The sequence below is a fragment of the Neodiprion pinetum genome, chromosome 7, assembly GCF_021155775.2.
Source record: "Neodiprion pinetum isolate iyNeoPine1 chromosome 7, iyNeoPine1.2, whole genome shotgun sequence".
Classification (NCBI taxonomy): domain Eukaryota; kingdom Metazoa; phylum Arthropoda; class Insecta; order Hymenoptera; family Diprionidae; genus Neodiprion; species Neodiprion pinetum.
In genome coordinates, this window is record NC_060238.1 from 7,947,715 (window position 1) to 7,975,184 (window position 27,470).

At 36.7% G+C, this 27,470-nt stretch overlaps 1 protein-coding gene across 9 annotated transcripts in view; it reads left to right on the forward strand.

The window, feature by feature from the left end:
• Positions 1-4,610: 4,610 nt before the first annotated feature.
• The window catches only part of cyc (basic helix-loop-helix ARNT-like protein cyc), a 60,576-nt gene continuing 37,716 nt past the window's right edge, over positions 4,611-27,470 (forward strand). For 2 of the 9 annotated variants that reach the window (XR_006884381.2, XM_046636269.2), the window contains exons 1-3: positions 4,611-4,780; positions 15,976-16,432; positions 22,430-22,795. Coding sequence is in view for 7 of the 9 variants with exons in the window: in XM_046636269.2 (XP_046492225.1) it covers positions 4,756-4,780; positions 15,976-16,432; positions 22,430-22,795 (848 nt within the window). In the remaining 2 variants the exon portion in view is untranslated. Of the gene's footprint in view, positions 4,798-15,975; positions 16,433-22,429; positions 22,796-27,470 lie in introns of all 9 variants that reach the window. The other 7 variants (XM_046636263.2, XM_046636267.2, XM_046636265.2 and 4 more) reach the window with 5 other exon arrangements.

A 27,470-nucleotide genomic window follows, 5' to 3' on the forward strand; every position in this document is an offset into this window, starting at 1 on the left:
CTGCGACGTTTATTCGGAAACATCATGCATAAGATCTGTTGCATGTAATTTTTCCCAATAAATTAAACGTACCAAAATATTATCCAGGGAGAAATTTGTGGTTCTAATTATTGCGCAGTCTTTGAATGTTTTCATTTTTTATCATAACCCCGCATTTATTGTTAACTGAAACAGACTTAGTGTGGCAATAACCAGAAAATGTAGAACTAGAAATATAATTACATCAATTAGTTACTCGTACCAAATTTTCTTGTAATTTCAGGAATTTTCAAACCGTTATTGTATCGATACCTGTATCACTAGAATTGTAATAAATGACATTTTTCTCATTTCTAAAATCGAACTGTTTATTTTCCATTACCGTAAAAATAATTATACTATAGACAGCTAAAAAAATTGTTTCTGCTACAAAATCTGAGTTTTTGTTGTGTTCTGCACTCACTCTTCGCTCCGATTATACTGATTCACCAAGTTAAATTTAGTTGAAGCAGAAAATGTTTTCCCTCTTCACCTATGAAAAACAAATTTTCTTGCTCAGGTACGAACTGCTTTCCTTTTCCAGGCAAAAGATTATAATTATTTTTTTTTTTTCGGGAACGGGGATCCTTTTTCCCCAATTATCCCTGCATGATTATATCACATTAACAGTCGACGTGATGGTTAAAAAATACGGTGTCAGTCGGGCTTTGAGGCCATATGGCTCTTAGCGAGGCTGAACAGCATTAGTGCTAACAATCCCCGTAAAACGAATACCTATTATATGTGATCTGCATAACGAAGAGGCGCGTGAGGATGTATGGGAAGTACAGTCGGATGAAAAAAGCGTCGAAACAAAAGCGTCATACACGGGGGTTTGAATAAAGTGTCGCCAAAGCTAATCTCTAGTTGTAAATATATTTAACTATGAAAGAATCCCGGCGATATCAGACACGCGGAAAACAAATTTTTAAACGCTGAACGTCAACTGTAATTGTCTAGTTATTTATTAGTTACGTGGGAGAAATTACACGACGTATTATATATGTATGTATATTTTATTGTATGTACGTATAGGCTTTTTTTTTTACTGAAAGTACATATCACAGTTGATCCAATTTTTAAAAACATAGTAAGTAGCTCATTTTATTTGTAAACGATTTTTTCGCATTAGATTTTAAACAAAACTTTTTCATTTATTGCCGAATCTCAAGTTTATCAGCTGTGAATCATATCGATTGGTTGCATCGGATTCTTATTACTAACTAATGAGATCAATGAAAAAATTATCTGATTGTCAGAAAATTTGTAAGAAATTCACTCATGAATAAAATGAGATATTCTTTGTTAGAATGGGACAAACTAAATAGATTTTTTCACGAAGAAATCTAAATCAGCAGGTACATACAGTTAAAACAATATTGGAATGAAATATTGGTAGGCCAATCAAGTTGAATTAGATAAAAACAATGTGGATAAATAAAAAAAAAAAGATACCAACAAAATTGTACGAAAACAGCTGAATTATAAGTTTTCTAATGCAGAATCTGTACCGTACATCCGATTTCAACGAATAACAGATCAATTTATTTTTGTAAAGGGATTACCTGTTTACAAACCTGTTCGACTTAAATATGTAACACTTCGATTGACCGAAAAAACAATCTGTGTATGTAAAATCTACACAGATGACTTTGCATTAAACAGTAAATTGTTCCTCTATCTCGAAATTTTCTTAAAATAGTCAAAATATGTATCAAGTGATTTGTATAGAATTCGTTTTTGAAGCAAATGAACAATGTTACTCATTGTAATCTGCCACATCATACCTCGTTTAAAATAATTAATTACCAAATTATTTTATTTTGTATACCAAGAACGAACGAACTAAGAATCAAACGAACGAATTGGAAGATCTTTCATGGAAAGTGTTCAAGAACATCATTTTAATTAATTAAAATAGGGATAAAACTGTACTCCCGAATGAATTCACTATAAATCTACAAAGTCAGATTCTGGATGACTGTGGATTACTTTTTACCGAGACATTGGTTTACCATTCATCACTCGGAATGATCTCGCTGAGCCTTTTTTTTCTAAATCAACCAAGAAGCCGAATAGAAAAAATAATTTTGCTGATTTGTAGTGAATTTATTTACCTTACTTCATTAAAATCATGTAATTTTTTTCAATGTATGAGAAACGATCTGATAACTGGATCAATTCAACGTCACAAATACTTGTGGTATTGTAGCTGACATTTGAGTTTCTTTAAACAAAATTATTCCGTACCAAGGGAATATTGTTTCAACTAACTTCAACTCAATTACCTTCGGTTGCACTTGCAAGCTTTCGTTACATCATATTTCCGTCTTTAGAATTGTTTGACTGGGCAGTAGGATACATTCCTGAAGAGCTTGGTCGCCCAAAAAGCGTTACGATTTATTCATTTCATTACATGTTCGTCGCATTTGTATCGATTATTGATCAAATTGTTGTATTCGTAAGCTACGACGATGTCTCTAAAATACTAGCAACAGAAAAGATTGGAATTTTAAACAGAAGCTTTAGGTGTATCAATACATTGTTTCGAGTCTTTGAAAATGTTTAAAATGCAGCAGATTCGTTCTATTTCACTCTACGATGGCTCATTTTATTCAGATAGCTGTATTGTCTACTAATTCACGGAAACAAATTTTCTTTCTTTGATATTTGAGTCGATTTTTTTTATTTCCTTTTATTTTTAATTGATCATAAAATCAATATCGGTACAATATTGTAAATTCAAATATTTGACGATGCGATGACGACAAAGAAAATAGTTTCAGTGAATTTATAGAGTCGATTCTGCATTGCCAACGTAACCGACTTGTCCAAAAAATTGGCAATCTCAGAATCACTGCGGATGAATCTTCATATTAGCTGATGCAAAAATATGTAATGCTTGTAGATATCTTGGTCCGCAGGCACCCCCGAGTCACAAAAATTTCAGTGACTTATCTTAATACGCTTGGCTACTCACGTGTCCACCTTCATCTTTGTTTTAATTTTTAATCGATTTTACGATAGGCATTCCTTAACCTTTTGCGGCACAGCGTTCCATATATGAGATACCGTTTTTCAATCGGTTATTCAAGATTCACGTTCAATTTTTGACATATCCCTGTCATTTCTTTGCATAATTGGACGTCTAAGATGTCAATGGTGATGTTTTATGAGGGATTATAATGATTTTGCGAATGTAGTGAACGCTTTAAATAAACACAACGTTGAAAATGCCTGTTTTACAGAATAGTTGTAATTGTGGGAAGGTTATCGGGATTAGAAAAGTGGGATTCGGTAATCTTGGGTTTTCGTGGTCGCTGAAAACGAATCCGATGTCAGAATTTCGAAATTAAAAATAACGGATCCAATATGCCGGATTGAAAATATAAAAATTCATCGGATTCGCTTGAAATTTGTTAGCCGGGCGGTTATTGAGGTCGCTGAAAACGATTCCGATGTCAGAATTTCAAAATTTAAGATAACGGATCCAATATGGCGGACTATAAATATAAAAGTTCACCGGATTCGCTTCAAATTTGTTACCCCGGGGGTTTTCGGGGTCGCTGAAAACGATTCCGATGTCAGAATTTCAAAATTTAAGATAACGGATCCAATATGGCGGATTGAAAATACTAAAATTCATCGGATTCGCTTGATATTTGTTACCCCGGGGATTTTCGGGATCGCTGAAAGCGAATCCGGTGTCAGAATTTCAAAGTTTAAGATAACGGATCCAATATTGCGGACTATAAATATAGAAATTCAACGAATTCGCTTGAAATTTGTTACCCGGGGGTTTTCGGGGTCGCTGAAAGCGAATCCGGTGTCAGAATTTCAAAATTTAAGATAACGGATCCAATATGGCGGATTGAAAATATAAAAATTCATCGGATTCGTTTGATATTTGTTACCCGGGGGTTTTACGGATCGTTGGAAGCGAATCCGGTGTCAGAATTTCAAAATTTAAGATAACGGATCCAATATGGCGGATTGAAAATATAAAAATTCATCGGATTCGCTTGATATTTGTTACCCGGGGGTTTTCGGGGTCGCTGAAAGCGAATCCGGTGTCAGAATTTCAAAATTTGAGACAACGTATCCAATATGGCGTAGTAAAAATATAAAAATTGATTCCCTTCGCTCATATTACATCCGCCATTTTTAATCTTGACATAAGTGACATCGAGATATACACCTACCTAGCTTCAAGGATTTCGTACCGCGAGGAGAAATGTATATACTTTAAAGGGTTAATTAAAATCACGATACGCTCAAACCCGTCGACCCTTCGTTTCGGCTCACTTTTGTCCCGACTGTACATCCGTCAGCCCCTGAAACGCGCATCGGTTCGCGGGCACCACGCGTACAACAGGTATGTGACGTATTATAGATATAATCACGGGCACCCCACTCATTGGCGGCACAACCCCGGCGTCGCGACGCCCCCAGCGAGTTCCGTAGGAGCGTCGGGACGCGGGGCGTTTCAGCAGTCACTCCCACCGGCGCGACGCCGTACCACGTGGTCCGCGATCCAGCCACCCGCGGGTGTCTGCGGAAAACGCGTCCTTGCTTCGTACGCGTTGCCACCGCGTTTCCCCGTCAGTCTATCCGGCGTCGCGCGAGCTTTCGGTTGCGGCCGTCGCGGCTCCCTGAGCTTTTCTACCAGTTTCGGTCCGCCTCGAGTCGCCGTACAGATGCAGTAAATCCCACGGGGAAAAGCGCCAATCGTCAAGGATGCAGCCCCCGTTGCCACACGGATGTACTGGACTCATTTCAGTAAGCGGCGGCTTGTCCGCAACCGCCGATAATCGCGATCCGCGCAACCCGTGTCAAAAACCACACCGAGGACAAACTTACAGTGATGAAAAATACTTTGACGGTTTTTCGAAAATCGAACTTTTTCACCTGACCTTTAATCGCTCGATTCTTCGAGGCTTGGATCCTCGTAGAAATCGCATCGATTGTTAACGAGTTCTTGAGAACCGATTTTTCATGTGCAAGTTATCGGTTAATACTCGATTCTCAAAAGTTACGATTATAGCAGGATCGATCCTTTGTTCGCGGGAATCTATCAAAATAATAATTCATGAAAATTAGAGCAAAATCGAATCGATTGTGAACGATTATTTATAACCGATCTTTTTGGTGTGCAATTTATCAGTTATTACTCGATTCTTCAAAGCTACGATTATCGTAATATCGATTCTTTCTTCACGCGATTCGATAAGATATTAATTTATGACAATTCGAGCTAAAATCATTTCAATTGTTAACGGTTTTCTAAGAATGTATCTTTTTGATTTGAAATGGATCAGTTGGTTCTCGATTCTTCAAAGTTGCAATTATCCATTCTTTTTACAGACTTGAATCGATTAAAATAATAACAATTTCCGAGAATTTGAGCAAAAATCAATTCGATTGTTACCGATCTCAAAAGAATCGATCTTTTTGATGTGCGATTAAGCGACCATCACTCAATTCTTCAAAGTTTCCGTCATCGTAGAATCAAATCTTTTTTCGCGCAAATCGATCTCATATTAATTGACGAGATTTCGAGCAAAAATTAAATTAATTGTTGACGATTTTTCAAGAACCGATTTTTTCACGTGCAATTAATCGGTTAGTAGTCAATTCTTTAAAATTCAAGTCATCGTGGAATCAATTCATATTCTTTAGAGAAATCAATAAATCTCGCAAGGAACTTGTATAATGAAAACGCAATCCCGTATGAATTTTTCAAACAATTATTGAAAATCTTTGGGCAACGTACACATTAGATTCGTAATTGGAATCAAATACGGCGGAATTCAAATTTTGCTAATTAAAAGAAGAATGATTTGATCCAAAAACAGAATGTTGTAGTAAAACTAAAATTTCCGCTGTTAAACAAAACTCCGTTTATTTCAACGAAGGAAACATTGCTTCTCATCAAATTTGTCACCACGTTCGGTTAAGTCATTACAGTTACTTTATTTTATTTCATTCTTGATTTTTGTGTGCATGAAAATTTTCAATATCATAAAATTCGGCAAAATTTACGAGTCGTTAATAACTCGGAAAATATCTTCAATTCTCTGATTCTGCGTTTGGATTACGGACAATTTTTACATTGGTTCATTCTTACTGTGCATTCTCACTCTGAACGGAGAGAATAAAATAGAAAATTTTACGCAAAATTGTACGAATAGAATGACACATCAGGTTGTTCGGTAAAATGTGCTTCGTAAAATGCAGATTTTATTGTTGTTTTTTAAAAAAAAAAATAGTGAAAAACACCGTCGCTCTCTTCCTGTGACTTCGAGCGAAATATGCTCTTTTATTCTTTCCCCGTGATTGTTTCATGAAATGATTTAAACAGACTTTGTTATAGAAATAAGTTGGTACTCGTTCGTGAGATGAATATTTTGTCATAATTTTGATGACTCTGATAAATAAATGTTTTAATTAAAGTTTTAATTACTAAACCAAGCAATTTTATGGACGCAATACATAGCTCAAAAATCTCTGGATAATTTTAGAAAGGTTGACAGATTTTTTTCTTGTACAAACTCGACCGGAACTTATGACTGTTATTTATTTATTTATATTTTTTTTTCTATTTGGGTCAAGTTACGGCACTTGATTGTTTTCTCAGTATTCAGGTGTGGTTATCAGTAAGTGAAGTTAACAAATTCCGGGTGAGAATGAAAAGTGCAGAATCGTGTGCAGAATTTTCTCTAACCTGTATAGGTCTGCATGGATATAATCAGTTAGCTTTTTTTTAAGATCCACGATTCGAAAAATAATATTTCACAAGAATAATTGTTAACCCTATAGTGCAAAGTGTCCTTCGCATTGTGAATACAAATTATAGGTAATAGGTATGCGATGATTCCGTCATTTCATAGTTTTAGAAATTGAAATGTTATTAATCTTGTAGAATAATGTTTAAATTCTTTTGTAGTGTGCTACAATTTTTTTAAATGTATATAATAGTTTTTCAAAATATTTCAACACATTCGTGTAGAAACATTTTTTTCCACATTTATCCTGGGAGAAAATTCGACACTGAGAGAAATTTTCAGTTCCGGTTACCGCTCAGTCCTCAACTATTTTCATTTTTCACCACAATCGAAAAATATAGTTCTAGGTAGAAAATGAAAATTAGTTTTCTAGCTGTTACCGGAAAGTCTAGTATCCGTTACTATTCTTTCGCATTACGATCACGGTTACCATATTTTCTCGTAACCGTTGTGAAAATTTAATGCTTGTGCAACAACAAATTGACGTTAAAGCCTTATTTGACTGAAAAAGTACAGTAAACCGAACAAACTGATTTTACGTTGCAATTACCAAAAAAAAGGATCCACAATAGCGCAAAATGGTTACGCGTACCTCGTTTTTTATAATTCCAAGAATATTCAAACAGGTTTTTTTAACGATATCTGTTTTACTAAATTCTTTCAGTTACTGTAACAAATGAAATTTTTCTCAGTGTGGCGACGAAAACGAATATTTCAACTTTTATTCCGGAATAGTCATTTTTCAAGTGTTGTCGACATCGGTATAAGAAGTTGTGCGTGCGATTTATTTTTCCTTGAAATCAAACCGCATATCTTGCATTTAGCAAAAGCTAATTCAGAAGCCAAAATGACACTATCAATCAAATCTCTTATTTTGTTATGAATTAGTAGAAATTTGATTTATAGTTAATGCTGAATTGAGTTAATAACTACTTTTTCTTTAGAAACGATGTGGCTAGAGAATTCCTGTCATATTTATATCCTGGTTCCTGAATGTCGACAACCTGTAGTTGAGGTGATTCATGCTCGTTCTGATCTTGTCATCAGCGCGAGAATTTGATGTTGGCGCGGTAATCAATCGATGCTGATCTCAGTTAACTGTAAAATGTAGCAAACTAAACCAACAGATTCAACGTTGCTATAATCAGAAAACGCAATATTGACAGCTATAATCGTACTAAACAGTTACTTTTACCAAATGTTCTTGTAATCCTTAGCGCAAAATTGTTACGCGTACCTCGTTTTTCGTAATTCCAAGAATATTCAAACAGTTTTTTTTAACGATACCTGTTTCACTCAATTTTTCTAGCAACTGTAACAATCGAAATTTTTCTCAGTGCATAATTATACATATTATATGACCTACTGCAGATTGTTAACTGTACCGGGAACATTTAATACACCCATCAGCACCCGAACCGCACCAATGAAATTGAATAAGATTGAAAAATGTTCACTTCCTACCTACCGAGAGATCCGTTTGACACTGGCTAATTACAGGGGTAATTGGCATCGAAGGGATAAACTTTGTGCAATTACCGAGACTCGTGCAGGACCCTCGCGTTATGGGAATTAAAGCAAACTGCAAGGGTGACCCGTCGCGCTTATCCTCGACCCTCTTGTATGTATTAACCCGCTAACTAGAAGACTGGGTTATACTGCGGGTGCAGTCTCGTGAGCGGTAATCGCGCCACGGCATTTTATCGCGTTTGTAGTTAAAAGTGTCTCCCGAGTGTCTCAAGTCAAGAATTCCCACAAATCACAAGCTGATTAGCGCGATCGATCAAGGTCGAAGAGAATAATTCAGGGATATTTGTCCTCTCAATTAAATCTTGACCCTTTCAGTCATACTAGGATGCTCGGCGTCCGACCTAAAAAATTTCCACGTCCTAGTCTTGTCACAGTTTATCCACAACTTCAAATGATCTTTGTTACTTCATATTTGTGATCAGTGACTCAAAAAACCCCCGAGTAACAAGTTTCGGCCAGAATCATCGAATTTGGACAGTTTTTCGATTTAACATCCGCCATATTGAATCCGCAAACTTGATTTAAAAACTGCCAAATTCCGACTTGAGATTCGTAATCAGCGACGCTAAAAACTCCCGAGTGCCAAAATTCAGGCCAAAATATTGAGTGGAAAAATGTGTGGCTGAAAGGTTTAAGAATAATCAAATCTTCTAACTTAAGTCCCAGAATCTGTGTTCTGGTCCAAGTTACGGCGAAACGAAGTGAATATTAAAAGTGCTTGATTCTAGAAAATAATTGTATTGTTTTTGACATTTTTGAGAGTGTGATGAAAAATTTCTAACTGCGGGTAATATACAACCCTTAACTATACGTTCAGTTCTCTCACCAGAACAAAAATTTCTAGTTTTGAATAGAGACTAAATGAATATTAATTTTGTACCTGTGACCAGTTAATCTATTACGTATCTCTATTATTTCTTATTATAGTTACTCGTACTATATTTTCTCGTTGATGTAACAATAAATCGATATTAGGCTTTGGTTAAACGAAGAAATTAAGCATTCGCGATCACAATCGCACTAAATAGTTGATGATTGTGTCACATTTATTTATGAATCACCGATTTCAGACACGGCGTGAGTTCGTACGGACTGTATGTATAAATAACGTGAGAAGTGCATTACAATGAGATTCTTAAGACAAGAATAAAATGGTGTTCGAATCGCTTAGGCCGAGTATCGGCTAATGGGCAATTACCGTTGCAGCTTTGAAAAACTCGACGCATTTTTAGGCATAAAAGCTCTGCCGAGATATATATTTGATAGAGTGCTTTATAATTCACAAATCTGAATATAGAGTCGACTTCGCATAACGATAAACGTATATTTTCTCTGCCAGTGATAAAAAGAGATACAGCTGCATTGGGCCAATTAAACTTCAATTCCTCGGGCAACAGTTGTTGCGAACATTCTGAATTCTGCATTAACGCGTGAGAAGTAAAACCGGATTATGTCTCAGCTGCTTCCATTAAAACTCGATATTTATACTCACGTTAAGTTATGTTTTTGGAATAATCCGATTAAAAAGTTTGAGGCAATATTTTTTCTCCAAATTTTTTGGTCGATGTTATTCAAAAGGCATGTGAAATTAATTTATAAGTTTCAAGCGGTTAATGAAAACTTGGAATGATAACGAATGGGAAACGATTGTGATGTCATGAGTGGATGTAGAATTGAATTTCATTCACAGTCGAGTCTTTTCAATCCGAATTTCGGGAAATTGATATCAATTGGTCAATTGGTTTGATTCTGCCGGATCTTGAAGTTTATTCCGGAAACTCATCGTGAATTTCACTTCTCATAAGGATGGACGGGAAACAAAAACGGCAGAAGATTGAACAATGGTTTAAAACGTGTCACCAAAGTTGATCCGGTTGTCATTTATCTAAAAGTAACTGTCCGTAACACATAGGCGAAAATTTCGGAGCACTGAGTTTTAACTGCAAACTGCATCTCATCGAAATTACAACATCAGATAAATCACATTATCTTATCTTTCCTTCGCAAAAAAATTCATATCGCTTTTCCGATTTTTATGAACAACTGAACACTTTATTCGTAAATGATGTCCATTCGCGTTTGATGCTGTACAACAATAATGTATTTATTGCTTAATCACGAATTCACCTTCTGCAAGTTAAAATTATTGTATACATCAATTTTGTTTCTACAAATCAACATACGAAGTGTAAGGAATTTATTTATAAACAGAATGACTTATTTCTCATTAGAACGAAACGAACTGTATTCATTTTTCGGTATAAAAAACAGTATAACAAAGCGATCCCTCCGACGTTGTTAACAACCGAATATTTAAAGTTAAAATGTAGGGTTTTAAAAATTTTTATTGATCACAGGAGCGTTCTGAGTTCGTTTCAGCATAATTAACTTTAGTTTCTCATTCTGCGCCCACGTTTTACTTTTTTGAAACATTTTTTACCCGACCGTAAATTCTGTTAAAAATTTCATTTGTTATAGTAACTAGAAAAATTGAGTAAAACAGGTATCGTTAAAAAAACTGTTCAAATATTGTTGGTATTACGAAAAACGAGGTACGCGTAACCATTTTGCGCTATTGTCGATCATTTTTATTGTAATTGCAACGCAAAATCAGTTTGTTCGGTTTACTCTACTTTTTTAGTCAAATAAGGCTTTAACTTCAATTTATCGTTGCACAGGCATTAAATTTTGGCAACGGTTGCAGGAAGATCTAGCAACAGTGATCGTAATGAGAAAGAACAGTAACGGATACTAGACTTTCCGGTAACAGCTAGAAAACTAATTGTCATTTTGTACTTGCAAGTATATTTTTCGATTGTGGTAAAAAATGAAAATAGTCAAGGACTGAGCGGTAAGGGGAACTAAAATTTTCTCTCATTGTCGGTGTAACCCTTGGTGACATAATGTAATTGACATTGAAAGAGAAGTTTGTTTAAAAATTTCAATTTTCGGGGTATCATCGATGCTCAACTTGCCTCTCGGCTCTGACAGTAGTTTGTTCAACTCAGACATTTCGCTTGCGTTATGGCTCGTAGTACAAGTGAGAGTTGTTCGAGCATTAAACTCACGTCGATTAGCGAGACAGGATAGCCGTGTACCTGCCTGCCAGTTGGATACGGTAACAGCTTCCACGAACAGGAAAATGTCATAAAAGTGTAATGAAACATTGCTTACGTTGGGTAAGAGTTGTTACGTACAGATAAACATCGGCCGAAGCCTCGCTGAACTCGCTGGAATGGAATATGGAAAAGCGATACTCGTGCATGTATTAGTAAATTATACACACACCTTCTACACACTTCCGACTATGACCCTTGTATATCGGTTCGAAATTCGCATTTGCGAAACGGGCTGAAATTTATTCGTACAACAAACGCGGTGTGTAAGAAATTTGAAACAAAATTCGTGTCATATCGGTACTCGGACAAACTCGATAATTTACAAAATCAAGGAAATAATTCATTAAAGATCATTGAATTTCTTCTAAGGTAGGCCTTTTTACTCTAATGCCTGAATATTTGTCAAATTTTGAATGAAATTCCGTTACAGACACACTGAGAAAAATTTCATTTGTTACAGTAAGTAGAAAAATTGAGTAAAACAGGTATCGTTAAAAAAACTGTTTGAATATTGTTGGAATTACGAAAACCGAGGAACGCGTAAACATTTTTCGCTATTGTAGATAGTTAAGGACTTGGCGGTAACCGGAACTGAAAATTTCTCTCAGTGTATAACGTAAAAACGCAAAATGTCTGACGGTTGAAAAAGCCTTCTTTTTTAGTCGAAGATATAATTTCTACGATAAAAGGTCAGATTGCAATTGGCTGGTATATATAAACGTGTAATAATCGGTCTAATCTTGGGACAAAGGAAAAAGATTGTTCTTGCACCGAGTCAGGAATAAATGGGTTTCCAGCAGTGTTTCAGATATCCGCGATCTTGGCTCTATAAGAACCTCGAGAATCCGGATGATTGGTCTGGCGATTAGATTGCAAATAAACCGATTAATTGACGGTCAGAAGTAGCTGCGCTACACGCAATACTAATTAACCGTGACATTAAACACTGCGGTGATACATTCCGTATGAATTTATTCGATTCAAATTCACTGTTATCCGACTCAACAGAGAATCAGACTTGGTCAAAACAAGTTCAAAACCAACTAAAACGTTTAAAATAATAAAACCTTGCCTTTTTTCATCCGATTTCAACGATTTTCGGCTAGTTTTCTTCACCGTACAAATCTTCAACGCTTTTCTGCATTTTTTTTTAACAAACAGTAAACTTCAGGCTGGATAAAAATAGAGTTGTTTTTAGTATCGCCAACAATTACAATCGTGAGTCAGTGAATCAAACTATACCGTGATGTTGAATTAATTCTTGAATGGTTTTAAAACAATCATTGCGGATCTAGTCAGCGAGCAAATTGAGCACGAAACGTTAGAATCGGAATCAAAAACACCAGAGTTCAATAATTTCGAACCTTGCGATGGTTAAAACTGTTTTAAAATTGCGAATTTGTCTTATCGTTAGCGTAGAAAATCTGCTCAGGATTATTTTTATCACATAGCAGCCAGCAGGGATGATGTTTCACTTGTGTTCCGATGTGCAGCCGACATCTTTACCAGATGTGTGAAACCAGATAATGCGAAAGAATTAAGTTGTTTGGATGTGACCGTGTATTATCAAATGACAGTTCTAAAACACTACCAGCAAATGTCAGGGGTCTTTGAATGGCCGCTTGTTGCGCACGTTGCGTAAGGATTTTACTTCGACTGCATTTAACTCGTGAATCCTGACAGCTCTTATACCATTCAAAGCGATGCTACTTGTAGACTACTACTTGTCAGAAGAATCTAAGAACGCAATTAGCTGTGCGGAAATCAGCTGGTGGTTGAAATTCCGATAAATGGTCGGGATTCACGATCGGATTGATCTTCAATAAAATTGTCGGGTTTCATCGAGAGATTTTTCCAATTTTCGAAGAGTAAAATTCAAACTTACCAATCAGAGATAACTTTCTGATAGATTCAAATTCTCAAAAGGTCATCTAGGTTTTTAAGTGGTTAGAATTCTCGAATGGAAACCAATTTTCGAATGATTCAAACTTCCAAGTGATCCAGAAATTTTAATGATCCAAGCCATCACCGTACACTCAAAGTTCCAAATATTACTAATTTTTTAAAGTTTAGAAGCCTCGAGCATTTTAAATAACTAAGGAAAATATTTCGCGATTGATTGGAGTAGTTCGGTATTTTTACCCTTAGAAAATTTGATTCGAATCAATAGACCATGACAAGCAGTTCGTGCGATGATCGATCAGATGAGACTCGTGATAACGGTCAGTTCTGAATTTTGATCATTTCCCAAAAATTTCATATCAGAGTAAGAGGACCGATTCTAATTTTGAAATTTAGAGACGAAAACAAGTTCCGAAAAGAAGAAGGGGAAAACCACCGAAAGAAATGATTAGAATTGAAGGCTGAATAATTTCGGTGTCGGTAAAATCGTTAACTGTCACATTTAAAGAGGTTCTGTTTGATTAGTTTCAATAAGAACGAGTTAAATGTCGAAGTTTCGTAACTTTTAGGGGATTCGTGTTACGTACAGGTAAATCCAACTCCAATTTTATTGTGCTGCAAGCTCGAGAAGTTCCTTTCTCATACAAATACATGCAATAGTTTGAATGTTTCATTATAACTTGATCAAAGTTTGCGTAAGCTTTGCGACATTGTTGCAATATTTTAAGATTATGCTTATTACACTCGCTGTATTTTTTTTTCCTGAATCTTGATACCATTTTGAGTAGTTAATTTTCTTCCATCGGCTCGTTAAATTTAATTGGTTTTCTCGACTAGAAAATTTTTACTCCTTGGTTCGAAACGTATATTCTGGCGTGTGCTTAGTTTGATTTTTTTTTTTTTTTTGACGAACCAACTGAATTGTTAGAGCAAACGAATTACACGGGATATGAATCTCCTTACGAAAATTTTTAGCACGTGGTCACGTGACCGATTCAAAGAGTATTTTACGAGAACCGGTCTAAATTTTCCTCAAAACTTCGAATCAATTCGGATTTTTTGCTTTGGCAAAATGATCGTGCTATTGTAAGAAATCGGGCTTTGGTCAGCAAGGGTTGAACAAATATCGTATGGATTTTGAAGTCATAATCCGCCGAATTATTCAATTATTGAACCTAAAACGGTAACGGGATGTGAAAAAACACCCCTAGCGAAATTGAATTTCCCGCCGTAAGAGAACAGCTAACATTTTTGACACGAGACGCGTCATTTTTTGAACACTTTTTTGGAACTTGCGCTAAAAGTTTTTTGCTCCACGTGATTCTTTATTAAAAAACGAAGAAAATGAGATTTTGTAAGATCCGTAACGATATGATGTACCCGAGAAATGGAATTTTCAAGATTGGGGCGTTTTTTAACCCCACGTTACCGGAATAGGTGAAAAAAAATAACGTTACCGTTCCAGGGTTAATTCAAATGATGATTTATTGGTCACACAAGCTGACCAGAACCCGTTTTCTAACATCAAAACAATCGTGACATATCGAAAAGATAAAAATTGCGCCCATATTTAACGAAAAATGGGATCGAATCTCGTAAATACTCTGGCGAAAATATTTCTCTGAGAAACTCGGCACGCATTTTCAGAGATTTACAGAAAGATTCATGGAAATGGAGAGAAATTGATAGAATTTGGTGAAAATGCAGAATATTTCAACAAAAATGTTACTTCAAAAGTCGACGGAAATTTTACACATCCACGCACTCCAGCCCTAGCCCCAATACTTTGGTCAGTTATTTATGATGTCAAGTTAGAAATGATAATGAATGTCATTCGTTAACTTGATTACATTTCTTGCAATTTCTTTGGCGAACCAGCACGTTTCAAAATAAGGAAGGTATCTGGCCGAGATATGCGAAGCATACGCCCAGTATTTGGTACTAACTTTTAATGAAAAGTAAACCAAATACAGCCCGTTGATTTGACTGCATTCATTCCCTTGATTAATCGAAACGCCGTTTGAGGTTGATTTTCAGTTAAAAGCGTGTGTTCAATACGGGACACAATGAATTTTGGTCGGTAGTCCTCCTGTGTTCGCATTACGGTGAGAAATTTTAAGAAAGTGCACAACAGTCTGTAGACATTTAATGAAATATTTACACTTTTGAAGAGAAAAGGAATAGATTTTCAGTTAAATGCGGAGAGATTTACAGCGATAGCTTGCAAAGTGCAGAGAAATATCCACGGAAATATAGAATTTCTAGTACAAGAAGAGCAGGGTTGAAGAAAAATATGCGGAGTCTACCAAAGAAACTCATTAAATATAGTAGAGATATTAAAAAATACTTTTCGTAAAAAACTCTGCCAAATTTCTCAGCAAAACCCCGCACGTGTCCCATAAGTATGAGAATCGCAGATAAATGTAGCAGATCATTTCAGATTCTTTCAGAGAAATATTTTTGGCTAAGGTGTTCTCAAAAATCGCATCACGTGACCCCGTGTTCGGAACACCCAAAGCGCCCTGGAGAGTTTGTCCTCGGTTAGACGCGGATCGCGAAACTTGTGCCGGGTTTCCGGAGTGAAGAATCGACGGGTGAGTGGGGTACGTGATTACTTGTAGATGGTGGTGAGCTACCGGCGGACAGTGGGGGTGTTGTCGAGGGCGGCGCCCAGGTCGACGCCGAGGCCTGCGTGAGCCAGGAGGCCCATCCTTGTCCAGGTTCTCGTAAACAGCAGCGTAATCCGCGGCGGCAAGGAGAGGAACGAGAAGCCCAGGATCAATGGCAGCTGCCGGCGGAAGAGGACCACGGGCCCCCGATACATCGTCGCCAAGAACAACCCGCGGACATGGTGGCCCAGGAGATGGCCCAGGGCTACACCCAGCTCCTTCACGACGGGCAGGAGCCTCAGGAGTTCATATCCCTCGAGGAACTTAAGCCAAGGCTGCAGGATCAGGACCGCCATGGCCGCACTCAAAGCCACAACGAGGTACGGACGGTACCAGCTTCCCCCAACTCAGCTCTCTATCACCACTCCGGACAGCAGCGGTCCTACTACAATCTCACCCCGGTTCCAAAGTGAGTTGAGAACGAATGTTGAAGTATTTATCTCACTGATATGGTCGGGTAACGGATATTGGAATTGCAGGTCAATGACGTACACTTGGGGACAGTGAATCTGAGACGGTTCATTTTTTACACTAGACAGTTATGTTGGCAACACGGAGAAACCTACAGCGCCACAGTCGGCCGAGCGCGAAAGAAACTCAATCATAATGAACATAACATAACCCATGACCGTCGAATCTAACCTTGGAATACCGCGGGGATAATGACTTGTTAGATTGACAGGTATTCTAAGGTTAGATTCGACGGTCATGGGTTATGTTATGTTTATTGAGGTTGAGTTTGTTTCGCGCTCGGCCGACGATGGCGCTGTAGGTTTCTCCGTGTTGCCAACATAACTGTCTAGTGTAAAAAATTAGCCGTCTCAGATTCATTGTCCTCAAGTGTATTTCACATCAATTTTTTCCGTTAACGTTTCGATCCGAGTTAGGTCACTTCGCAGAACGATACATATATATGTATATTTATTTACACTGTCGAGAACGAAAAGAAAAATTGAATAAGGATCCAATCTTGGGCCTATACGGATATGACAAGGATGATTGCATGACTCTGTCGTTGGAATTTGTTTTCCATCATGTATCTTATACGAAAACTGTAGAAAAAAAAAATTACTATAGATCACTGTGGAAAACAAATTCCAACGGTATAGTCGTACAATCGTCCTTGTCGTGTCCACACAGGTCCAGGATTGGATCCTTATTTCAATCTTCTTTTTGTTCTTGACGATGTGAATAAATGTATACGTCGTTCTGAGGAGGACCCTTACTCAGGTAGAAACGTTAACGGAAAAAAATGACGTGACGTACTTCATTGACCTACAATTCCAATATCCACTACTCCACTAACAAGGAAGGTATCCTAGGTCGATCTCTCCGATTTGAATTCTTCTGTAATATATTATAGTGGACTAAAAATCAAGTGAAAATGACATTTTTCATTTCTCGTTGTAAGAAAACGTTTCCACTTGGATTGGTTAAGAATTATCATGTTCTTGTGGGTGAAACTGCCAAATTGCCCCATGACATGCTTTACTTCGGAGCGTGGTTTCACCGCCTTAAAGTGTTTAATGGCAGATACAAAAAAAAAAAATAAGTTTCACTTAGTTTTTAGTCTACCGTGACATATTAAAAGAGAAATCAAATCGGAGAGATCGACCTTGGATACCTTCCTCGTAAGTGCAGAACACTGTGTTTTCATGATTGGTTTCCCACAAGATGTTACGTAACCCAAGAGGGTAAAGTTACTTTAGTTGGGAATTCGAAAAATGGTCAGGGAAGTGAGAGTGAAGTCAGGGAATTTTATAATTTATAGTCAGAGGATTTTGGAGCGATATTAAAGAAGGGAGAATATTCAAAGCTTGCCCCATGATGAAGGCAAATTTTAATGATCATTTGTTATACATATCGTGCTCGGTTCCATGGCAATTAAATAGATCATAGACGTATTTTTAAATTCCGATTGATCCGGGGCTTTATTTACCATAGATAATCCAATCAGGGCACTAAATCACACAGGGTGGTTGGTTGAAATCACCCCAGGCGAGTATCTTGTAAACTAGTAGAGACCCAACAAAATGTTTCATACAAAACTTGGATATGAACAACTGATAGCGGGATGAAAAACGAATTCAACAGTGTGTAAATAAAATTTTGCAATTTTTTTTTGCATGTTCTTTTCCACTCTTACCTTAGCTCTGTATGTGTTCATTGGCCTTCACCCTCGCTGAAAAGGTTGTGATCATCGTTTATAATGGCTACGAAAATTATAAATATTCGTTTCGAACTAGCCAATTTTGTATCCGCAAGAAAACTATTTGTTATTTACGAGAGTGAGAAACGCAGGTGATTTTGAATTCACCTGTTAAGAAATCAAAGAATTATAAATCAGGGCACCGTTTATGTGGCGATCAGAAACGCGATAAATTAATTGATTTCGACGAAACTTGTTATCCGTGGAATTTTGAAAATGTCGGTTGTTCATGTCTAAAGTTCAAAAATTCCGAACTTTGACTTCAGAATCTCATCAAGTATCATTCAAATAAAATAACTTCGTGCTTTTTCATCTGTCATGTTGGATCCGTCGTTTCAAATTCCCAAATTTTTAGCTTATTCTTGTAATAGGTGCCCTCATAAACTCGCGATTTTCATATTTCCAGTCAGTTAGAGGCGAGAAAAAATGTCAGGCCTGAATGGGTATAAAGCATACAACTTTTTAGCATCGTTACAGTTGCCTTTTAAATACGGAATAGAATAATTTTACCTACAGCATCGGATTCAGGAAAAATCCGTAATAAAGCTTTAGTTTTTCAAGAGTTGCAAAATGGTTATTACTTTTTTAATAGGTGTTTATAACGTTAAATACTCATGACGCATGGCCACTTAAACTAACCGAAAAAGTCCCCTGATTTTTACTGATCATATTATAATTTTTCTCTGAGTAAAATTAGAATTAAGCTACTTCAAAGTTTGAGTAAAATAGGCAGAATTACGATAATGGTTCAAATGTTATAAGGATTACAAGAACATTTGGTAAAAGTAACTGTTCAGTACGATTATAGTTGTCAATACTGCGTTTTCTGATTATAGCAACGTTAAATCTGTTGGTTTAGTTTACTACATTTTACAGTTAAATGAGATCAACATCGATTGATTACTGCATCAACATCAAATTCTCGCGCTGATGACAAGATCAGAACGAGCATGAATCACCTCAACTACAGGTTGTCGAAATTCAGGAACCAGGATATAAATATGACAGGAATTCTCTAGCCACATCGTTTCTAAAGAAAAAGTAGTAATTAACTCAATTCAGCATTAACTATAAATCAAATTTCTACTAATTCATAACAAAACCAGAGATTTGATTGATAGTGTCATTTTGGCTTCTGAATTAGCTTTTGCTAAATGCAAGATATGCGGTTTGATTTCAAGGAAAAATAAATCGCACGCACAACTTCTCATACCGATGTCGACAACACTTGACAAAATGACTATTCCGGAATAAAAGTTGAAATATTCGTTTTCGTCGCCACACTGAGAAAAATTTCATTTGTTACAGTAACTGAAAGAATTTAGTAAAACAGATATCGTTAAAAACAACTGTTTGAATATTCTAGGAATTAGGAAAAACGAGGTACGCGTAACCATTTTGCGCTATTGTCGATCCTTTTTTTTTGGTAATTGCAACGTAAAATCAGTTTGTTCGGTTTACTGTACTTTTTCAGTCAAATAAGGTTAATTTATTGTTGCACAAGCATTAAATTTTCGCAACGTTTAAAAGAAAATATAGTAACAGTGATAATGAGAAAGAATAGTAACGGATACTAGACTTTCTGGTAACAGCTACAAAACTAATTTTCATTTTGTACTTGCAAGTATATTTTTCGATTGTGGTAAAAAAATGAAAATAGTTAAGGACTGAGCGGTAACCGGAACTAAAAATTTCCCTCAATGCATATTTCAAACACCGTTCGGCACATGAAAATGAACGGTATTGTATTCTCAGGGATGAAATAGAGCAACTTTGCCTTTTCATACACATGCATATGTATTTATCTGCCAGTCAAAGTATTTAACCTAGTTTCTGGTCGACACTGACACCAGCCAAGGGCAACTAAAGAGACACGAGCCGTTGCCGTCGGTTGTCTCCAAGGCTTGTAATCTCATTACCACTCACGTGAGGTTCGCATGCAGGAATGTGTGTGTGCACCATGTTATAGATTTTGGTATTCGGCCATGTCCAAATGAAAATAATGTCAGAATTGTAACCCGGAAATCACGAAAAGTTTTTTCGTTAATTGCTGATTAAAAAATTTTCAATCCGCAAGCAATTAATAGAAAAACAAAAAAAAATATTATGCCTGCAATTTGCTCAAACCACTGGATTAAATTATTATATGTTTTATTTAACAACCTCTCAAAAAGAACATTTTTCCAGTCTTGTGTCGAATTTATTGTTCGTACGTGCTAATTTGCAGAATCTCCGTAATTATGCGTGCTTGTTAATCAATGATCAATTTCGCCTGGAATTTTATTCCGCTTGGATTATGGCTATTACGTGACTGTACTTGATAATTAGGATGCTAGTTACGTACACGGTTAACTCCAACTACAACACAAGTACGCATTGGTTACCTAGATTAACAGATCAAACGAGCGATTCTCAGGAGTTATATCCTGCAAATTTGCCCTGCAAGGATTACAATGTGCAAATAAACACACGTGGTTATCATCCATCAAGAGGACCAAACTACGAAGAGTGGTATTGAATTTTAAATAAATTGGAATCCCGTTGAAATTCATTTCGTGAATCTTGACCATTTTCAAAATTTATTTAATTCACAATACTATGTAACTTTCACTTGCATCGGTAAATATGTGAACCGTTAAAAGTGTTTACAGTTTTTCGCAAATAATGTAATAATATAGTTTTATTTTATAATTTATCTGTCAGTTACTACACTTTTACTACGAAATTACAACCATAATTTATTATTTGCTGCGGAAACATTATAAGTGAAACGCGATTTTGTAGACATATATCTTTCTCTACCACGTCGTCGTGAGAAATATAATTGTCTACCAGGGAAACGAATCGTTATAGCCGCACTTGCTCTGTCGCAATATTGATTTCCTAGCAGTTTTTTTTTTTGATACGTTATGTTTATTACCATTTTGTTTTTCAAGTCACAGAAGCAAGTTTCATTTTTCTGCACAGTCAGCTTTTGTAGTCTTTGTACCAGGCGAGATTGGATCGTTCGGAACATTCCAGATCGTCTAGATTTCTGCATGTTCTTCCCACATATTTTGGAATGTCTGCGAATCTTTAGAATTGTACGATCCCGGTACAAGAGGGAAAATAATCAATTTTTAATATTTTAGAATCCTGCCGTTTGGACTCACCGAGAAAATCCACCCATTGGAATATTCTAGGTTATTGAAAATTCTAAGAGTTAAGCAAATGGAAAAAATGTATCATTTAGAGATTTATTTCAAAATCTATCATGTATCCATCTCTCTTCTCTTTTGCCTACATGTTCGAGTATGATCCAATTGTGACATTCCAACGCCAAGTTTTGATTACAACAGAGCCGTCATTTTTTTTTTTACTTCATACCAAAACTGAGAAATTGTAGTCCTCGGTACAGGATTAAAATCATTTCTGCAGCTGTAAGCAGAAAATCTACTGCTAAACAGAAAATGTAAAATTGACGACCACAATTAACCCTGTAAATCCTGATTTGTGCCAAATTTTTGTTCCAATTTTTTTGTAATTCCAATAATATTTTAACAGCTGTCGTAAATAATCCTGTTTCAATAAACTTTTCTAGTAATTGTACACGGTATCTGTCGCATCCGAAATAGACAACCGAATCGACACGTTCAATTCAGGTTGGCAATAGCTTACTGCTTATGTAATGTAGGGATTCGCTATATCGAGTGATTTGTGCGCACTCGAGTGAGCGGATCCGTACATTACCTAATCTATTGCCAACCTAAATTGGTCGAGTCACTGCGGCTGCCTATTGGTTGCGGGAGTGACAGATACAGTGACGGTGGATGTACACTTGGGGACAGTGAATCCGAGAAGGCTAATGTTTTTCACTAGACAGTTATGTTGGCAACACAGAGAAACCTACAGCGCCACGGTCGGCCGAGCCCGAAACAAACTCAATATCTCATTAAACATAACATCACCCATGGCCGTGGAATCTAACCTTAGAATACCGCGGGGATAATGACTTGTTGGATTGATACGGTCATGGGTGATGTTACGTTTAATGAGATTGAGTTTGTTTCGCGCTCGGCCGACCGTGGCGCTGTAGGTTTCTCTGTGTTGCCAACATAACTGTCTAGTGTTAAAAATTAACCGTCTCAGATTCATTGTCCCCAAGTGTACGTCTGTAATGAATGAAATCTTCATCGTCATGTTCTTTGAAAATTCTAGGAGTTCTTGCTCCTCGGTGTACTTTGGTGGGACCGACACCGGGGTCGAAGACTTGGCCGTACCTGCAGGAGGCGTTGGACCCGGTGGCGGCGGCGTTCCAAACCCTCAGGGTCCGATGGGGGCCGAATCGGGATCCCGGATGAAAGCCGAGCAGGGAGATGCAGCGACCGCCTCCCATCATTACCGACAGGCCAGTCATCAACATCATCACCATCGCCATCACCACCACCAACAAAGTCAGAATCAGAGTCCGAATCACTACAATTCCGACCACTGTACTCCGCTGCACGTCCAGCCTTTCGAGTCGCCGTCATCCGTCGACGCAGGGTTTGCCCCGACGATAAGGAAGCGGAAAATTTCCTGGAAGTGAGTCCAGTCTTCGAGTCCCCTTCTATACTTCCCTTTTTTCTGTGCGGATGCAAGTTTAATTTTGATATAAATATGTAAATAACTAGTTTTTGCAAGTTTCTCAAAAAAGTTGTCATTATTTGTGAAGACAGTTTTAACTATCTGCACGCTTATATCCATAAAGGTTGTTTGGACGATTATTTCGGACAAATTCCATAATGAAACTAAAAGAGGTTATACTTTTATATAACATGTTATTCGAATAAGAAAAGTTCACTTGCTGCGAGGCAACTCTTAGACTGTAGCTAAAAATCCTATACTTCCGCAGAATTTTCGTATGACAAAAATTATTGTTTAAACCTACATTTTTCGGAAAATAAATAACGTTTCTAATTTGAAACAGACTAGTGGGGAAGAGGTAATATGATTATTGCATTAATGAGACTATAATGCAGTGTCTCTATCGTTCATCAACATTCTGATGTCAAATTAGCTAAATTCAAAATGGCGAATCTAAGAAACGAAAATTTTGAACTCTTACACAAGCTCTATAACGGGAATTCTTCTTGAAAGGACCTGCCCGTAGCCCGCACGATACAACTTGCTTGATCTAAATAGGCTGGTATCCGTGCTCGCAGTCTGAAGCAAACATTCGCGGACAAGTAGAAATTCCCTAGAATCGACTGCTTGACAAGTGACAGTTAACCATAACCTCGCCTATGCTGGTAACATTTTTACGAAGTTGGCTACGCTCATAAACTAGACGAGTTGTAATTGTCGAGCAAGTCTTTTAGAAAACGAACACTCGGTATGTATAACGAAACATGATATTCCGAGGATGTTTAGGTTGCTGTTTAAGAATTGAAATTGAAATTTCAGAAATTCACATATAGTACGCAGTATGGTCACCCTAATATACAAAAATTCTACGAATATCTTTCATAAAAATCTGACAACTTTTAAAATTGTTTTCCCTGGTGAAAATGATTTTTTCATTTGGTACATTTTTTTACAAAAATTTATTGTCCTACAAAATTGTAAATATGCATAGTTTCTCAATAAAAACTTATAGATTTTCATGAAAATTTACATTTTTTCAGTAAAAAATCTACAAGCTCCCACAATTTTTATAGAAAATTAACAACTCTGTACGAAAGACTAGGCATATTTTCAATTTTTCACGAAATAATACGAAATGTAAAATTTCTGTAAACATTTGTAGTTGTAGAAATTTTCACCAGGGTTGAAATTTAAACAATCATATTTGGCTCACCATTTTGGATGCAATTACCAGCCCGAAAGACTAGAATATACAGAGCTTCATGAAAATCGCAACCCAAGTGCAAAAAAAAAACGATGTGTACCATATGATGGCGTCGATGCCGCCAAAGGGGTTAATAAAACGGACTCTCGACTCGATTCCGTTTAACGGTGACACGAGCGGTTCATGACTGAACTAACGATTTAGTGGTTAAAAACTTTTGCGAAATGTGTTTGACTTCCTTTTTAAATATTCAGTAGTTTTCAGCGAATCGACGGGCTAATTAAGACACCTGAGGTGTCCTTTCTTATCGATCGAGTCGAACGAATATCCGTTATGATTATTAAACTAATGAATGGATTTTGTCCAATTTCGGCAGGACGTTGCTAATTTTTCTCACAACACGTGGTAAATTCATTAATATTCAGAATATTGAGAAATAAATCTAAATTCTCGTTTCCTGGACAAATATTACTGTGAAATATCCCTACACGATGCCTCGTTTTACTTTTTGTGATTCCCAAAATGGTGGAAGGTCTCTCAGCCGTGGACGAATTTAGGTATTGTCTCAAAAAAGGTGAAACGGAAAAACACTGACATGTGGTGGACAATTTTAAAATATCACCTATTTTTTACATTATCAGAGCTTACGCATCAATGACGTCAAAATGATGGATATAGCGCAATTCTACACGTAACGTTGAACAAGAGCGTACAAAATAAAGTTTGTTCCGAGTGAGGAAATCATTCTCTGGCAATATTATTGCGTAAGATTATCATTTTCATCTCATAATATTTTTGTTTGACGTGGCATAAGCTCTGATACACCATAGCCAAAATAAGTCAAATTTAATCCTTTGAAGCATACATTTTTCCTTGCATTCAAATTTTTTGAAACAGAGTATATGTATAAGGGTTCTCGTCTTCGCTGATTTAAAAAATGGGTTCAGATCTGAGAAATTTTCAAAATTCCAAATGGTGGATCTGATATGAGCGAATCAGATCAATTTTTATATTTTCAGTCCACCATATTGGGTCCGTCATCGTGAATTTTGAAATTTTGACATTTCCTTCGTTTTTAGCACCCCAAAACCCCTAGATCACTGAGTTCCACTTTTTTAGTCCCCATACCCTTCCCACAATGACGTTTATTCTGTAAAAACAGGCATTTCAAACACTTTGTTTATTTAAAGCGCTCACTATATTCGCGGAATCGTGATAATCCTTCTTAAAACATCGACTTTGACATCTCAAAAGTCCAATTATATAAAAAAAAATAAATAAAAAATGACAGCGATATCTCAAAAATTCATTATAAATCTTGAATAACCGATTCAAAAATCGTCTCTCATATATGAAACGCTGTTCCGCAAGGGGTTAACGTAATCGGTGAAGATTTACTAAAAAAACTACTTGAAGATTGAAAAACCAATGCCACTGCAGAGAATGAAAAAAAGTTATGGTACTAAAATGGCGAGTACTTGTTTTAATGCGGAAACACAGGGCAGGAAGAACGTACGTGCGAAGGGGTTACTGAACAACATGCCGTTTCCTGAATTTGAAGACACAAAGTTGCAGATCGACATTTAGATCTATACACAGGGGTACGCTGGCAGGGAAACCTCCGAAGTGTGCAACCGCCACCCTTTACGCCCCATCGAGTAGAGAGTTCCTTTGCACCGGCTGCCAGTCACGTAAATTCACAAACCAAGTAATTGCCAATCAAAATGTCGGGTATCCGTCAAAGGGTTAAGTTAATAATTATTGCCATCGGAGATATGGATCTTTTGAAATTACCGCAGAGGCTAAGCGGAACGATCGTTTACCGAACGAAGGACGCGAGTACAAATTATGTCAGATATATTCTTATGAATTTTACTGGAAACTACACCACAAATTTATGTGAATCGGAGTCTCATTTTCACTAGTCGAACGGCGAGCCTTTCCTTTATTCCAAACTCCAGCCATCATCCTGGATTGGATCTTGTCATTTTCGTATTTCTTTGTGGAAAATCATGCTTGTGAAAAATTTGTATCGTAGGATAAATTATTTGAGGGTTTTTCTTCAATGACGTTTTTTTAGAATTTCAGAACGAATGTTGGAATGAAGGATTTTTGGTAGTCAAAAAATAATAAATAAAAATCGAACCAAAGTTACATTGCAGAGCCAATGCTAAAATATTAAAAACTTAACAAACGTGTGTTTTTGTTCAGAATTGTGTATAGATGGGGCGGTTAAGCCTTTTCTCGCGTTTGGGATACTTTGACTTTGATATTTGGAGGTATATAAGTCAGCGTTGAAATCGACCAGGGCACTCCCTTGACGTGACGCTATAAAATAATGTGTTCGAATAAACTTCTTCACGAAGATTGAATCCAATTACATCAAAGATCAATTCAATCTAATTTCTCGGCCTATGTTCATTTCGTGTGACTACTCAAATGTATAATCAAGCGATATGAAGTACGAAAAACTATGAATGAAATTTTCAAAGTCTTGTGCAGCTATTAATATTAATTGTTCGTTTGTAAATTCTAGTAAAATTTAACGTCACGCTGAAATAATTTGTGTTAACGTCGATATTTATTGAACAACATTAGACAATGTCTTCTCTTATTGTATAGAGGAATAGTCATATTTTCTTGATTCTGAAGTGACAGGTCATTCAAATTTTATTTTTTATCAACTCGCAATCGAGCTAATCTGAAATTTACAAAATTTCGCATCAGCAACTTTGTATTCATGTATCATTACAACTTCATTGCTAGAAGGTCTGTCGTCATTAGTTGCATCATCTTTGTCAACGGGTTTGAAACTTTTTAATTACGGAAACGTTGGCAAGTAATCAGTATTTTCAGTTAACAACCGTGGAAGAATTACGTGAGCAGCTTATTATTATTGGTACATGGAACGTACGACTGTTCAACGCGATCTGTGGTTCCATGAATTTGATCGACTGTATGTCGCGCAGAATCCGGTAGGGAGGAAAATAGGAAGCTTTAGTTCACATTCCGTGAATACTTGTCAAGTTTCGATACTTTCTAAAGCTTCGCGACTCCTTTGTAGCAGGTAAGGGGTTGCCGTCGCTCACTTTGCGACGAATTCACGACGAATGTCGTTCTGTACCGAACCTTTGACGAAGTTTAATTGACCAAGTGCCACAAGCTTTTGTTTTGTAACACTCGCTGCCAGGTCTTGATAAACTTTTCATTCGTGGGCCAGCAGCCGTAGGTATTTTCTTATATGTTTTTTTTTTAAGATGGAAAAGAAAGTACACACCAGAGGAAGGTTGAGTTTTTTTTTTCTTTTACAGGCAGCATCGCCGCACTTCGAAATTCGATGAGAAATTGATGTAATGGAATTGAAAAATTTTTGGACTTGAAAAACACGAACAGTTACAGTCTCGTATTTTGGAAAACGCAGTATTCCGT